Source organism: Odocoileus virginianus, chromosome 29 (assembly GCF_023699985.2).
Source record: "Odocoileus virginianus isolate 20LAN1187 ecotype Illinois chromosome 29, Ovbor_1.2, whole genome shotgun sequence".
Taxonomy (NCBI): domain Eukaryota; kingdom Metazoa; phylum Chordata; class Mammalia; order Artiodactyla; family Cervidae; genus Odocoileus; species Odocoileus virginianus.
The window spans coordinates 29032270-29047434 of record NC_069702.1 but is presented as its reverse complement, the minus strand read 5'-3'; the positions used below and the strand labels follow the sequence as shown (position 1 = coordinate 29047434).

The 15165-nt window shown below is 37.2% G+C and overlaps 1 protein-coding gene across 6 annotated transcripts in view; it reads left to right on the top strand.

Annotated features, from left to right (window-relative positions):
• Positions 1–15165, top strand: part of SLC4A4 (solute carrier family 4 member 4) — a 422503-nt gene that overhangs the window by 226504 nt on the left and 180834 nt on the right. For 4 of the 6 annotated variants that reach the window (XM_070458312.1, XM_070458313.1, XM_020905823.2 and 1 more), the window contains exon 6: positions 8654–8833. In XM_070458312.1, coding sequence (XP_070314413.1) covers positions 8654–8833 — 180 coding nt within the window. The remainder of the gene's footprint in view (positions 1–8653; positions 8834–15165) is intronic. The other 2 variants (XM_070458310.1, XM_070458311.1) reach the window with 1 other exon arrangement.

Genomic DNA, 15165 nt, shown 5'->3' with positions numbered 1-15165 from the left:
CAAATCTACCACTTTGTAAATGGAATATGTTTCAAATCCATGTTCACATAAGTAAGTAGTGAGAAGATAATGTAGGAAATACTGCTTTCTACAGAGTTTTTCATAGTTGACAAAGCAGGTGAAACTGAAAATGGACCTTTGATATGTGAGAAGAGATGTTGGATTATTGTATCCAGGGAAGATCTGCAGCGACGGAGAGAAGCAAAGGAAGGGAATACTTTTCCAGGTTATTTGTTTCACTGACTTACTTCCTTTTGTTAAGAGCTGCACATGAGATTGTTATCTAAAAATGTATCATGGTTAATGAAAAGCAATCCAATTTTTGAGTGAGAATCACAATTTCTGTATTTTAAGGTTTTAAGAACTAATCTGGAGCAAAGATATGTGAATTTAGAAATGCCTAAAGGCAGAGCCAAATGGAATTAAACTTGTGACTGGGCAATGGATCAGCAATCTAGGGGGAGAATATATGTTGTGGTTTAAGGGTCATTGAGGTTTCCTGTATTGAATAAAAAAGTCCTACCTTAGACCATGATTACTTCCTGTAATTCCAATATTGGGAGATTCATTTCACTGAATCCAGGGTTTCTTCTCTATTAAAAAATGCCTACTCTCTGGAAGAGGTATGTATTCATTCCATGACATGCAGAGTGGTATCATGAGAGAATGGTGGATTTAAAGTTGGGGAGTGGTTAATTAGGGTCTCCCTCTTGTAGCATGCATGACCATGGACAAGGCTCATTACTTAATTCTTTGTCATTCTCTGTATCTCATCCATGGAAGGTGGGTAAAGGTAGACCTCTCAGGGTTTTTGATAGAAATGAATGAGATCTCAGGTGTAATTGTTCTTACTTCCATGACTATTCCAGGATAAAGTTTACCTAGCAAGACCTGAGCATAGACTGAGTCAGGTCAAGAGATGCTCAGAGACTTCACAAACAGGAGAAAAGATTCTGAAAGGTATAGTGGATAGAGCTAGAAACAATCTCATACTTCTTTGCTTTGCCTGAAGGTGATCAACAAGGGTGATGTATGTTAAAGTTAAATTATATACTTGCGCTTTTTTATTAAACTGTCTTCGAGATCTTCAGAACCTGAAAACAGCCATCTTACAGAGTTTCTGGTCTTCAGTAATTTGCTGACCCTTTCCATATGGTAGGAGACCAAGTCTCACAGGATACTGGAGCCTCATTAACCAATAGCCAAAGAGAAAGTTTCTGGTATTTAGTACATTTAGGTAGCATAGTCGGTAAAGAATTTGCCTGCAGTGCAGGAGACCCTGGGTTTGATCCTTGAATTGGGAAGATACCCTGAAGAAGGAAGTGGCAAACCACTCCAGTATTCTTGCCTAGGAAATACCATGGACAGAGGAGCCCGGCAGGCTATAGTCCATGGGTCTAAGAGTTGGACATGACTTAGCCACTAAATCACCACCAGGAAAGGTTCATCAGGCAGTTTACAGTCTCACTTTAATTTTCCATTACTTTTTATTTATCAGTTGTGGCTTTTTTTCTCTAACCTCCACATGTTTGCTTTAATACTGCCATTCAGTTTTAAAACTGGACACCACTAGGTCACTTTGAGGTGTCATCACGTAGTATTAGGTTTGCTGTACCACCCCTGAGGCAAGTGGGCAGAGAGACAGCGCTGTCATTCTGGAGCAACACAGAAAAACAATTCAGAGGCAAATAACATACTTTACAAGGAAAAGAAAGAAAAAAAATGGACCAGATTTGGAGGAGTAGAGAAAGAAGCCTGTTTGAGAGAGTGTCAGTGACTGAAAGAAATACTTAAAAATCTTCTGAAAGAATCAAAGCTTTAGAGCAGATTAAACAACATGAAAGAAAAAAACTGCCATGGTTTCGAGTGATAAAAATTGGCGAGGTACCTTGAGTTACTGCCATTATTTGATTATTAAAAAGTCTTTTTCTAGCAGAGGATGCAGTGGATTTATTGTCTCCTGAATGGGGCTGTTATTCAGAGTTGAGAATTACAAGCAGCTAAGTCTTAAGATACATCTCTTCACCCCACTTTTATTTCCACAAAAGAGAAGAAAAAGAAATCATAGCAAGTGTAATAATGTGAAACAAATGGCTGCATGATTTTAATCTTTTTTGCAGTCTATCTGCTGCTCCTTCTCAGTCGCCTCCAAGGGGCAACCTCCCTTTGTAGGTGCAAAGTCATCACCATGTGAGGCCACAAGCAGTGGCTGAAGCTATGTCGCTTCTCACACTTGTGTACAAAATTCAGCCTCATTCCGATTCTTCCCAGGACCTACTTTTCTTCATGAAGATCCCCTTCTAAATGCTGATAGAAAATTTGTCTTATTTAAGGGATAAAATGTCATTGTATAGGTTATTTTGATAGTTTCATTATTGCAATCATATTATAATTTTACACTTAAAGAACGTTATTCACATATGAAGTCAAGTACATGGGAATTTTCCTCCCCTCTTAAGTTAAAAAAAAATTATAAGCCATTTCAGGTACTATGATGGGAAATGGATTAGGAAAATGTAGTTCTATTTTTGGAGCTCTCAGTTTTATATTTAAAGGCATTCCTGAGTTGTGCATGTTGGCAGATATATTAGTCATGTTGTTTCTTGCTTTTAACACCTTTTATATTTTCAAAATGGTAATATACTTATTTTTCATCACAAAAGTAAAATATGTTCATTTTTAGTAGTGCAGAAAAATGTAGCACATGAAAATCAAAATACCACTAATCTTATCTTAGAGATATTTTCTCAACAGTTTTTGGGAACATCTCTGTTTACACATATGAGATTTATTTTAGAGCTGAAATCATACTGTAACCCTCTAATCTGCCCTTCCTAACTGAAAAACATAGTATGAATATTTCCATGTTATTAAACATAAACATTTTAATAGCTGCAAACTAGTTAATAATCTATAATTGGGCTTTTAAGTTGCCATCAAGTTTTTATCATAAAGACAAGAAATGAACATTTTTGTTATTCTTTTGTGAAATTGGCTTATTTCCTGGTTATAGGTTTCTAATGGTGGAATATTCAAAGGGTTTGAACCATTGTAAAGGGTTTTGTTTTGTATTGGCCAAGTAGCCTTCAGGAAAGCTTGTCCTGGTTGTTAGTGTCATCATTGACACTGTCTATTACATAAGACATTCACATCGCTGGAGACTGGTCTTTTAAATTTTGCCAACTGGATAGATTAACATAAAATGGGTTCAGTCAGTGCAGTTCAGTTGCTCAGTCATGTCTGACTCTTTGCGACCCCATGAATCGCAGCATGCCAGGCCTCCCTGTCCATCACCAACTCTCGGAGTCCACCTAAACTCATGTGTATCGAGTCGGTGATGCCATCCAGCCATCTCATCCTCTGTCGTCCCCTTCTCCTCCTGCCCCCAATCCCTCCCAGTGTCAGGGTCTTTTCCAATGAGTCAACTCTTCGCATGAGGTGGCCAAAGTATTGGAGTTTTAGCCTCAGCATCAGTCCTTCCAATGAACACCCAGGACTGATCTCCTTTAGGATGGACTGGTTGGATCTCCTTGCAGTCCAAGGGACTCTCGAGAGTCTTCTCCAACACCACAGTTCAAAAGCATCAATTCTTCGGCACTCAGCTTTCTTCACAGTCCAACTCTCACGTCCATACATGACCACTGGAAAAACCATAGCCTTGACTAGACGGACCTTTGTTGGCAAAGTAATATTTCTGCTTTTTGATATGCTATCCAGGTTGGTCATAACTTTCCTTCCAAGGAGTGTCTTTTAATTTCATGGCTGCAATCACCATCTGCAGTGATTTTGGAGCCCCCCAAAATAAAGTCTGTCACTGTTTCCACTGTTTCCCCATCTATTTCTCATGAAGTGATGGGACCAGATGCCATGATCTTAGTTTTACATTTGTGTAAATCTGAGTTGTCTGTTAGTCTTGAAACTGTATATTTCTTGGGCCATTGTGTGCTTTTAAAAGAAACCCTTAATCTTTTTTGGGGGGTGCATGACCATCTTTCTCTTCCTTTTTTTTTTTCCTTTGGTCTAGAGTTTCCTTTTAAAAGAAAGAAAAGTGTTGTGTGATATGGAAAAAGATCTAAACTGTGGATGAGAAAACTTGGTTTAATTTTGCGGAGGGGGGGGCATTGCCCTACTAAGACTGTGTCTGTGAGTGTCTCCTCTCTCGTGCTTTTTCCCATCTGTTTAAGAGTTTGAACCTGATGCTTTTTGAATTTTCTTTCACCTCTGGGAGCATTTTGAGCAGGCGCTTTCTCTCCCTATTTGTAGTGTTTGTGGGATTTCAAATATTGAAGGCTTAATTTCAGTGTAACTGTGAAATGTTAACCGCCTCTACTTTCCTTGAAAGGTTTTGTAGTTTGTGCTTAAGAGACCCCTGTACTGTGGGCCATTTTTATGGAAAGTTAATAAAGGGCATAAGATACACAGATGTTTTAATGTGTTCTAACTGGTGATTTCCAGACATTAGTAACAGAGGGCTGGCTGTGCATTATATATGGATTAGCTTGAGATTACAGGGGAAGGCAAGAATAGGGGGAGGCCCTGCCAAGAAAGGGTAGATAAGAAACACTTTAATCCACAACCCTGGAATTAGAGTAGGAGTTTGATATGCTTGCAGTAGATATGCCAGGGCTGTATGTTTATTTTTATGGTTCTTCTGTAAAATGGACTTTCCACTTTGATTAAGACTTCAAGGGAAAGGAGAGAGGTTTGTGTTCAGTAGCACTTAATTATTTTAATATGGAACAGAGGTTAATTATGATTACAGGATCTGTTCTGAGAGTTTTATTGAGTAAGGGTTGTGTAGTTAAAAATACTGAGAGCTAAAGGCCACTCTCAAACCAAAACATTCCTATGGTAGAAACTCTTCCTGCCTTTCCCAGGCTGTCTACAAAGTGGTCCAGTGGTATGTGACATTGACAGCATCTGTGTAAGGCATGTGATGGAAAGTCTGAATTCAGCCTCTCCTTGGCTCCCAGGCAGTTGACTGTACACTGTGTGAACTGTCAGCTCTCACAGTGAGGTCAGTTCTGTGAGCTCTTGTTAGAAAGATGGACTCATGAGAGGTACAGTCGTGCTGAAGCAAAGCCCTTTGAACATCTGTAACTTCTGTTTGCAAAGAGATGGCAGTGTTTGGGAGATGCTGTTATCCTATCGATACCCATTAATTTTCTTGTCAGACTTTGGGAAAAGAAGAGCTTTTGTTCTCTCCTCCACTTTTGTATACAGAGAAGTTTGTGCAAGAGGAAACTAATTGGCGTGCGCTCGATGCAGCCACGTGTCTGAACAGATCAGTCCGGGACCCATTGTTCTGGCTGGGGACACAAACCCTAACCGCAGACATGAGGTGTTGTCCCACCACTGCCTATCTCATACAGATTCTGTGACAGTTTCTCCTGTGCCCCGTTTTGGACAAAGGCGTATCAACCTGCATTGTGACATGACAGGAGGATGCCACCAGGCTACATTTATGTCCTACTGCTGACATGTTGATTTGTGGGAAAGAGGACTTCTTGTTTTCTGTTCGAGTAAAACATGTCCTTCAGCAGACACACCCATGGAGCAATATCGATGAAGCACATTCATCCTTTCTAGTTAGAACCATTCTGGAACATAAGAGTGAATAGGAATTTGGGGGAAAGATTTTTCTAAGATTATTTTATTTTATTATTTTTTATTGGAGCATAGTTGACATACAATATTATATTGGTTTCAGGTGTACAACATTATTAATTGGCATTTATGTAGTTTTTATTTATTTTTTATTTTTTTTCCATTTATTTTTATTAGTTGGAGGCTAATTACTTTACATCATTGCAGTGGTTTTTGTCATACATTGAAATGAATTAGCCATGGATTTACATGTACTCCCCATCCCGGTCCCCCCTCCCACCTCCCTCTCCACCCCATCCCTCTGGGTCTTCCCAGTGCACCAGGCCCGAGCACTTGTCTCATGCACCCAACCTGGGCTGGTGATCTGTTTCACCCTAGATAATATACATGTTTCGATGCTGTTCTCTTGAAACATCCCACCCTCACCTTCTCCCAGAGTCCACAAGTCTGTTCTATACATCTGAGTCTCTTTTTCTGTTTTGCATATAGGGTTATCATTACCATCTTTCTAAATTCCATATATATGTGTTAGTATACTGTAATGGTCTTTATCTTTCTGGCTTACTTCGCTCTGTATAATGGGCTCCAGTTTCATCCATCTCATTAGAACTGATTCAAATGAATTCTTTTTAATGGCTGAGTAATAGTCCATGGTGTATATGTACCACAGCTTCCTCATCCATTCGTCTGCTGATGGGCATCTAGGTTGCTTCCATGTCCTGGCTATTATAAACAGTGCTGCGATGAACATTGGGGTGCACGTGTCTCTTTCAGATCTTTATGTAGTTTTTAAATTGACAATCACAAAAAGTTTAGTAACTATCTGCCAACATACAGAATTATTACCATATTATTATTGATGGTATTCCCTGTGCTATCATTACATTATGTGGTTTACTTATTTTAGAACAGAATTTTATACCTCTTAATCCCTTTCATCTTCATCGCCTACCCCTTCATGTCTCCCCCACTCTGGCAACCACTATTTTCTCTGTGTCTTTTGGTATTCTGTTTTGTTTGTTCATTTTGCTTTGTAGATTCCAGAAGTGAAATCTATTTTGTAGATTCCATAAATGACATCCTTTGGTATTTGTGTTTCTGTCTAACTTATTCCACCTAGTGTAATACCGTTTAGATCCATCCATATTGTTACAGAAGGCAAGATTTCAGTCCTTTTTTATGGCTAAGTAATACTTCATTATATATATGTATGTGTGTGTGTATATATATATATATAAGTTATATATCACATTTTCTTTGTCCATTCATCTGTCAATGCACACTTAGGTTGCTTTCATACCTTGGCTATTGTAAATAATGCTGCAGTGAATATAGGGGTGCTTATATCTTTTTGAATTAGTGTTTTGTTTTCTTTGTCCAAGAATCTAGAAATGGAATTGTTGAGCTGTGTGATTGTTCTATTTTTAATCTTTTGAGGAACCTCCATACCATTTTCTATACTGGCTGCACCAATTTACATTCCCACCAACAGTATACTAGGGTTCCCTTCTTGCCACATCCTCACTAACGCTTGCTAATTTGTTGTCTTTTTGATAGTAGCGTTCTGATAGGTGTGATATATTTTTGTGGTTTTGATTTGCATGCCCCTGATGATGAGTGATGTTGAACACCTTTTCAGGTGTCTGTTGGCCATCTATATGTCTTCTTGGAAAAATGTCTATTCTGATCTTCTGCCCATTTAAAAATGAAACTTTTTTTTTTTATATTGAGATATGTGAGTTCTTTAGTACTTTAAATGTTGTTGCTGCTGCTGCTAAGTCACTTTAGTCGTGTCCGACTCTGGGTGACCCCATAGACGGCAGCCCACTGGCTCCGCCGTCCCTGGGATTCTCCAGGCAAGAACACTGGAGTGGGTTGCCATTTCTTTCTTCAAGCTTTAGATGTTAACCCCTATTAAACATATTATTTTCAAATATCTTTTCCCATTCAGTAGGTTGTCTTTTTGTTTTGATGATGGTTTCTTTTACTGTGCAAAAGCTTTTTATTTTGATGTAGTTCCATTTGCTTATTTTTGCTTTTGTTGCCTTTGCCTGAGGAGACAGATCTAAAATAAATATTGCTGAGACTGATGTCAAAGAGTATCCTGCCTATGTTTTTCCCATGAGTTTTATGGTTTCAGGTCTTACATTTATGTCTTTAACCCCTTTGAGTTTGTTTTTGTAAATAGTGTGAGAGGGTGGTTTAAAGCTAGTAGAAATTCTAGGTTTTTGTTTTTTTTTTTTTGGAGAAAAACTAAGATATTAAACTTTGTAGAAAATTCTGGTCAGGTTATACTTTTTAATGACTAATAGAACATGTTGGATCTAAACAAGAAGAATAAACCTCCTTTCTTAGAAAAGACTAAGGTATAATTTTGTACTTTAACCTCTCTTTTGCTGGATTAATTAGTGTTCAAATAACCTGATATGCGCAAAGGTATTATCTTTTTTTTTACTTTGTCCTATTATAAAGAAATTACAGAAGAGGATTGGGAGAATAGATTAAGAAAATCAGTAATGACATGATGCTAAATTTTATATATTCTCTTCAAGATTTTTTCATATCATTTATATTTTTGGCACACTTCCTATGAAAGAGTACATGAAATTTTCTAATCTTACTTTTAAACAAAACAATTGGAAAGCGTAAATTATTTATTGTGTTACTCATAGAAGAATGTGATTAATATGAATTCACTCTCAACCAGGATTGAAAAAAATTTACAAGACAGTTCTTCTTCTCCAAAGATTTAATTAATACTGAAATATTTCTAACTCTCTTTAATGTCAAAAGCACTATACCCTGTATCTTTACCTTCACAGAAAGTGGGAAGTTGGAAATTGAAAAATAATATATTGAAAATAAATAAAATAAAATTAAAAAAAGAAAAATAATATATTGATATGAAATTTGAGGATAACATCCATAAAATTAGAGTTAAAAAATGTAGTTAAAAAATAACTTGTTAAAAAAATAAGTTAAAAGAATTTAACTTCGTGGTCTTGTGACTGAGTTTGTTTTTGGTTTTGCTTTGTTTTTATTTCAGAGATGATTGTTGACCATCAGATTGAGACAGGCCTATTGAAACCTGACCTTAAGGATAAGGTGACCTATACTTTGCTCCGGAAGCACCGGCATCAAACCAAGAAGTCCAACCTTCGATCCCTGGCTGACATTGGGAAGACCGTCTCCAGTGCAAGTAGGATGTTTACCAACCCTGATAATGGTAATGCAGGGGCCGCCTGGCTGCTGCTCTTTCTTACCTGCCTTACTCACTTTACTCCACCTCTTGTCACCTTTTTTTTTTTAAATCCCTCTTCTTATTTCTTCTTTTCTCAACTCATATGCCACAACCATTTCATAATGACATGTTTTAACCAATTGGGCAGGTTTGCAGTTCTGTTGGAAAGATTTTAGCAGTTACTGTAGGCTGCAAATGCCGACACCATGATTGCTCCGTATACCTATATTCTGACTGACTGAGAGGGTTTGGTAATAAGGCAGTGATGAAACAACTGAATGTTTCCAGTGAATCAGCATGCCTGTGAGTACATCAGGGAATATGCTTTTGACATGGTGGTTTGTCAGAATTAGGAGGACAGACTAAGCTTTGATAGGTACTCTGAAATCTCGTATTGTGAAGTGTTTGCTTGATATATTAGATGGTGTCCAGCCTATAAACGGTTGTTCATCAAGATAAGGTTCAATATTATTTTTACTGCTTAAAAAACTGGTCTGCTCTTTTACTCTGTGATAGATGTGAGAATAATTATTCAGGTAGGGTATTAGCCCCATTATGTAGCAATAGGAAAGGCACTATTTTTTATTTGTACTCTTTTACATTTACCAGAATTTCTTGCAAAGTGTCTGTCTTCTGTATCATTGTCTTTGTTTTGAATAAATTTCATAATCAGGTGTAGGCTGAGAAGGGAGAAGTTATTCTCATGAGGTATGGAAAATTAAGGTGTAAAGACTTGCTAAGCATTGGACTGGTCAAACTAGGCCTCTTCCCTCCCACCCCTAGTCTTTTTGGTGTTAAGAGAAATGAGTAGATAAGGGAACTTTTAATTTGCTGTTCTCAGCTGCACTTTCAGAATAATATAAAACATGTTGTCATAGAAAAGATGGACTAAGTGAAGTGTATAAACTGAATTCTAACTCAGTTCACTCTATCTCTGGAAATTGAGGTTTCTTACTTAATATTAAAATTAATGGCTTTCTGGGAGAGAGCTTACTATTAGCAAACTGTGCTATATTTTGGAATCATTTCACTTAGTTTTTTTAAATGAGTGTTTAGTAAGTAAGCAGAATCAGATAAAAAGTTCAATTCTGTTGAGTGACTTTTATATTTATGTAATTGCTGCTGTGTTTCTCTTTTTGAAGTGCAACAGGTTATAAATAATTAAAATAAGAATGCTCTTTATAAATGAGCATTCACAAAAGGAAGAATCTAGTCTAGAACATTCCTATGACAATTTGATGGTTCTACCATATCTGGAATATTGCTGCTGACAGGAATGTTTTGATTTCTTTGCATCTACCATTTTATTATTTTTTAAGTTGCATTTTGAATAATTTAATGGCTGGAAATGTTATGTGATAAACTGTTGAAACTGATGTCACAAATAATTTTAAGAACAAGTCATATTTTAAAAATGATGGCATTTAAACTATAGGTCTGTTTTTTAGTATCTTATTTATTAACCTCTGTCTCACATAAAATGAAATTTTATGATTTGAAGATTTATTTTTTACCATGAAGTCAGTGGTAGTATAAAGAAGCAAGCATTGTTTTCAAATGTTGCTTTATTTGCAATGAGAGGAGGAACGAGTATGGCAGAGCAAGGGTGCCTTCACCACTAGTGTGGTATGAGCTTAATTTTCCTGGACGTGTAGGTAGAGTGAAAATTAGGAACAGTTGGGTTTTTGTGGCAGTATCTTGTGCTTTAGGGGAGAGTATTTGTATATGAAATACAATTAATGAGTTGATATTGCTCATCATTCAATCGTTTATCCTATCAGTAGATCTTTGTACTTCAGAGAAAAGTTGAAATTGCCTTCATCACTCAGCTTCTCACATGTGAAATGCCACAGATGCTTGGCAGAAGGCAAGCAGGAAGTGCAGGTGATTCTTTTTCTTTCAGACTTGTCAGCTGATCAGCTAACACCCTCGAGCATGGAATATGACTAGGCCTTTAAAACATGTTGTTTTGGCCTTTTAAATATCTAGAGGCAAGTTTTGCCTTGAGAGATGCTATAAGAATGACTTTCAGGTGATTCCAAAATACTTTATTATGAACTATCAGATGGCAAATTTTTTATTTTCTAGAGGCACTTGTTCTTAACTTGCAAGTTTATACATATAGTTATCTTTATATGTTAGGATTTAAATACTTAATATCTTTAACAACTATGAAATGTTATTAGGATAAAATTCTAAAATAAGGTATAGAACATTTTCTACTACTTTAATAAATCAGAATCTTTTATCTATGGTAGTTGGAATAGATTCTAATATCTCCATGTAAAAATGTAGATAAACTTGTCACCTTGGTTTTCTATCACAGACTAGAAAATAGACTCAGAATGCTGCCAGCTTTTAGTTATAATAATACCAGTGCAGTTAATGGCTGAAATCTTTGGAATTACTCTAGAATTGGAAATTTTTTCATTCCCTGGTCATGTGCCACCTCTTACATGCTTGCAAGGGCCAGTTGTTACCAGGAATTTTGAGGACTATTTGTTAAACACAGCTACTATTAAAAATTAGATTACATAAACATACAATTAGATATTAATATTAAAAATGTTAACGAATACTCAAAATGCATTATCTCCTACTTATTTTGCTATAGGCTGCGCTATAAAATAGTGTGTTGCTGTTAACCTCTTCCCAAATCCACATTCAGGGACTTTATACTGGAAGCTTGCAGTCAGTCCTGATGGTGGTATAAACACCATAGACATCAGCAAATACTACAAATCATGACTTGATATAATGTTTTGTCAGTTATTTACAGCTTTAAAAAGGGTTAGAGAAAATGCTAATAATGCAGGTTAAGCTTACCTATGTAGTATCTATAGCCGACATCTTAGCTTGGGCTCCTATAATGTTACCAAAGATTGATATAAATACTTAAAGAACAAGCATTTATTTCTCATGGTTCTGGAAGCTGGGAAATCCAAGATCAAGAAGCCACAAATGCAGTTCTTGGTGAGGGTCCACTTTGGCTTGTAGATGGTCACCTTCTCATTCTATCTTCAGGTGGTGGAGAGAAATTGATCATCTTTCTCCTATTTCTTTTTATAAGGATGCTCTTTTGGAAGCCAAAATTTATATGCTGAAATGATAATGGATGTTCAACATCGGTGTTGGGCCTATGCTTGTTTGCCAGTTGCAACCATAAGTTAGCTACTGATAGAAGAGTTTGGTAAAAATCAACAAAAGCATTGAATGAGAATCAACTGGCTGTGTCCAGTTTACAATAGAGTATTGTATATTTATTATTTGTATGTATGCTATACATCTTTAAATCAGTAAAATTTACCACTCACACCCATTTGCGCTTGCATATACACACACACACACACATGCACAAGTTTTTTCACCAGAGAGCTGGTTCTCAAACATTTACCAAAACACCCACTACCAGCCCACCACTGTCTATCTGTGGCTAAATTTTTTAGGATCCTGATATGGCTTTGGATTCAAGATGGTTGAATGATTTTAAAAAGAAATGAAAAGCATTTTTATTTGTAATAAATTGGAGAATAATCAGATTTACAATACTTAATTATCATGAAATTTCCACTTATCCAAGACATCTGTGAATTCTGGTGGCTATATCTGCCAGGTATGAAATTTGAGGCAAATGCCATATTTTATATATGGAGGCAAGCTCAATATACTAATGGAGGCATTTCTATCAAGTTAGTGTCACAGGAAGAAAATTAATGAGATTTTCATTTCCTCTGGTGTTAGATTTTCCTTTACTTATTCTCATCTTCTTTCTCACTATTATTTTAGGCTGAATCATATAAAGTTGCCATTTTTGTGGGTAAAATATAGTTGACTACCAACAGTTTCATATGGTTCTATTTAATAATTTGGTCAGAGATACTTAGGTGATAATTCTGTATTATTTTAGTTTACTATGAAAGAATAACATTGAAGCCTAAGAATGTTCCTTAATAATGTTTAAAAGTCAAATAAGATATATTTAGTTTGCATTTTATTAGAAAGTGAAAGCTTAGGCCTAATTGATATTCTTTCAAAAATATTTAGTAAGATGTTTCTGACAAGGTTACCTGATAACTTGGTTTTAAAGAGCTATGTTTTATAGGATTATATGATTTTTTAAAATGTCATTTACCACTTAAATGGATACTTTTGATATGTACTCTCTAGTCTTACAAAAGATGGATAAGACCCAACTTTAAGACCAAGAACCTTAATTTGAGTATTCAGCTTTCACTGCCTTATGGAAATTTGGACAGTGCCATCATGAATTTGTCCCTGATTTTTTCCTGGTTTCATTTCTGCTCCCTAGACTCTCATAAAAATCCTTGCCCTCCGTGGTCTGGGAGATGCCTTTTACTGAGAAATGACTTTGGTTATCCAACTAGACCTAGACTATGAAGTTCATATTGTCCAATCCATTTTTATGACCCCAATTTTCATTATTTTTTTTAAGTGAAAAATTGTAAAGGTAATTTAGTACTCAGTTTCTATGTCTATAAAATAGAAAAATGAAAATTAAATGAGATAATCCATGTAAAATATTTTGAATGGTAATTGTACATAGTACCATCACTGATACTATATACGGTGGTACCATAGTACCATCACTCAACAAATAATATTAAATTATATGTAATATGTTTAAGCACAGGGTAAGGAAGAAAACTCTCATATTGTGTGAGGGTATTTTTTGGAATTATATTTGCTCTGTAACTTACCATTTGGGAAGAATCTTATGGATATATTGCTGATTTATTTCCTCTGCCCTTCAGTAAGTGATACCATTTCACTAGCAGTGGGAGAGGAGGAAACTCGTTCACATCACAGCCCTCTTGCAGAATAGTCTGTCCCCGTCATTGATTTTCCTCTTTGCTGGCTGACAGGGAAACCCTAAACCACACTGAGAATCTAAGACTTAAAGCTTCTCCAGTAGGTAGATGAGGGTTTGGAAAAGATGGCATGTCAGGGCAACTGCTTCTAGACCTCATCGGGTCACTTCTGGTGCACTGTGGCCTCCTGTAGTTACAAGGACCCAGGGCCTGCTCCTGATGGCGTCCCTGAATTTTATCTCAATTTACCTTCTTTTTTTCTATCAGTTATGAGAAATGCAGTACCACTTGCTCCTACCCCGTACTTTCTCTGCAAATTCCTCTTTTCATTGTTAACTTCCAGGCAGTATGCTGATTCCTAGATCTTTCCTACACTGCAGTTTCTAACATTAAAACACAGCAGTTTTCCAGGCATGAATCCTGGAGTGGGTTGCCATGCCCTCCTCCAGGGGATCTTCCCAACCCAAGGATTGAACCTGGGTCTCTTACATCTCCTGCATTGGCAGGCAGGTTCTTTACTGCTAGTGCCATCTGGGAAGCCCCTTAGAAAGTGTGAAAAGTGAAAGTTGCTAAGTTGTGTCTGACTCTTTGCGACCCCAAGCACTATAGGCTGCCAGGCTCCTCTGTCCATGGATTTCTCCAGGCCAGATTACTGGAGTGAGTAGCCGTTTCCTTCTCTAGGGGATCTTCCCACCCCAGGGATCAAACCCAGGTCTTCCACATTGCACGTGAATTCTTTACCATCTGAGTCACCAGGGAAGAAGTGTAGTCTCTTGCTATTACCAACAGTAACATAAATAGTGGTTAGCGACAGAACAAACAATGAAAAGAAATCAGTGTTTTTTTCTGTTAATTCTTGGCCCCATTGAATCGGAAGTGGAATTAGCTAGGCTCTCACTGCTTTGCACCCAATTGGAGGTTAGACATATTCCAGCTACTTGGTTTGGGTATTAGGTCAAGCTGCCTGGATGCTGGCACGTGGTGGATCTGGCTGGGACCACTGCCAGGTTTGGCAGCTTTCTCACTCCCTGTAGACATTCTTAGGTTTTATCTGGGTTTTGGATTCCAGCTTATCCCAGTCATCTCTGTCTGGGTTATTCTACTCTGCAGTTCCCCTCTCCCCTCCATACCCTTGAACTCAGACCTGATCCCTGAATCAGTGGGGTAGGCAGACATTTCCCTGACTTTCCTCAAAGGTTCTGTCCCAGAAGCGGTTGTTGTGGTTCTCCAGTTCTAAGACAGGTCAGCTTGCAGGCCTCCATCACCTTCAGAGGAGTGTCAGCTTCCCAGGTGCCTTTCTGTGTATAATCAGCTCTTTCCAAAGCCAGCAGCACACATCCGTCGGTTTTGTTCAGAACTCTAATTCTCCGTTCATTTGCACAGCACAGATGAATGTCCTGGCCAGAATTCAATGAATGACCAAGCTCTTCTCAGCCTTAGATTAAATGAACCCATCCATGGAAAGTTACTAGAAAAAGGCCTCCATAA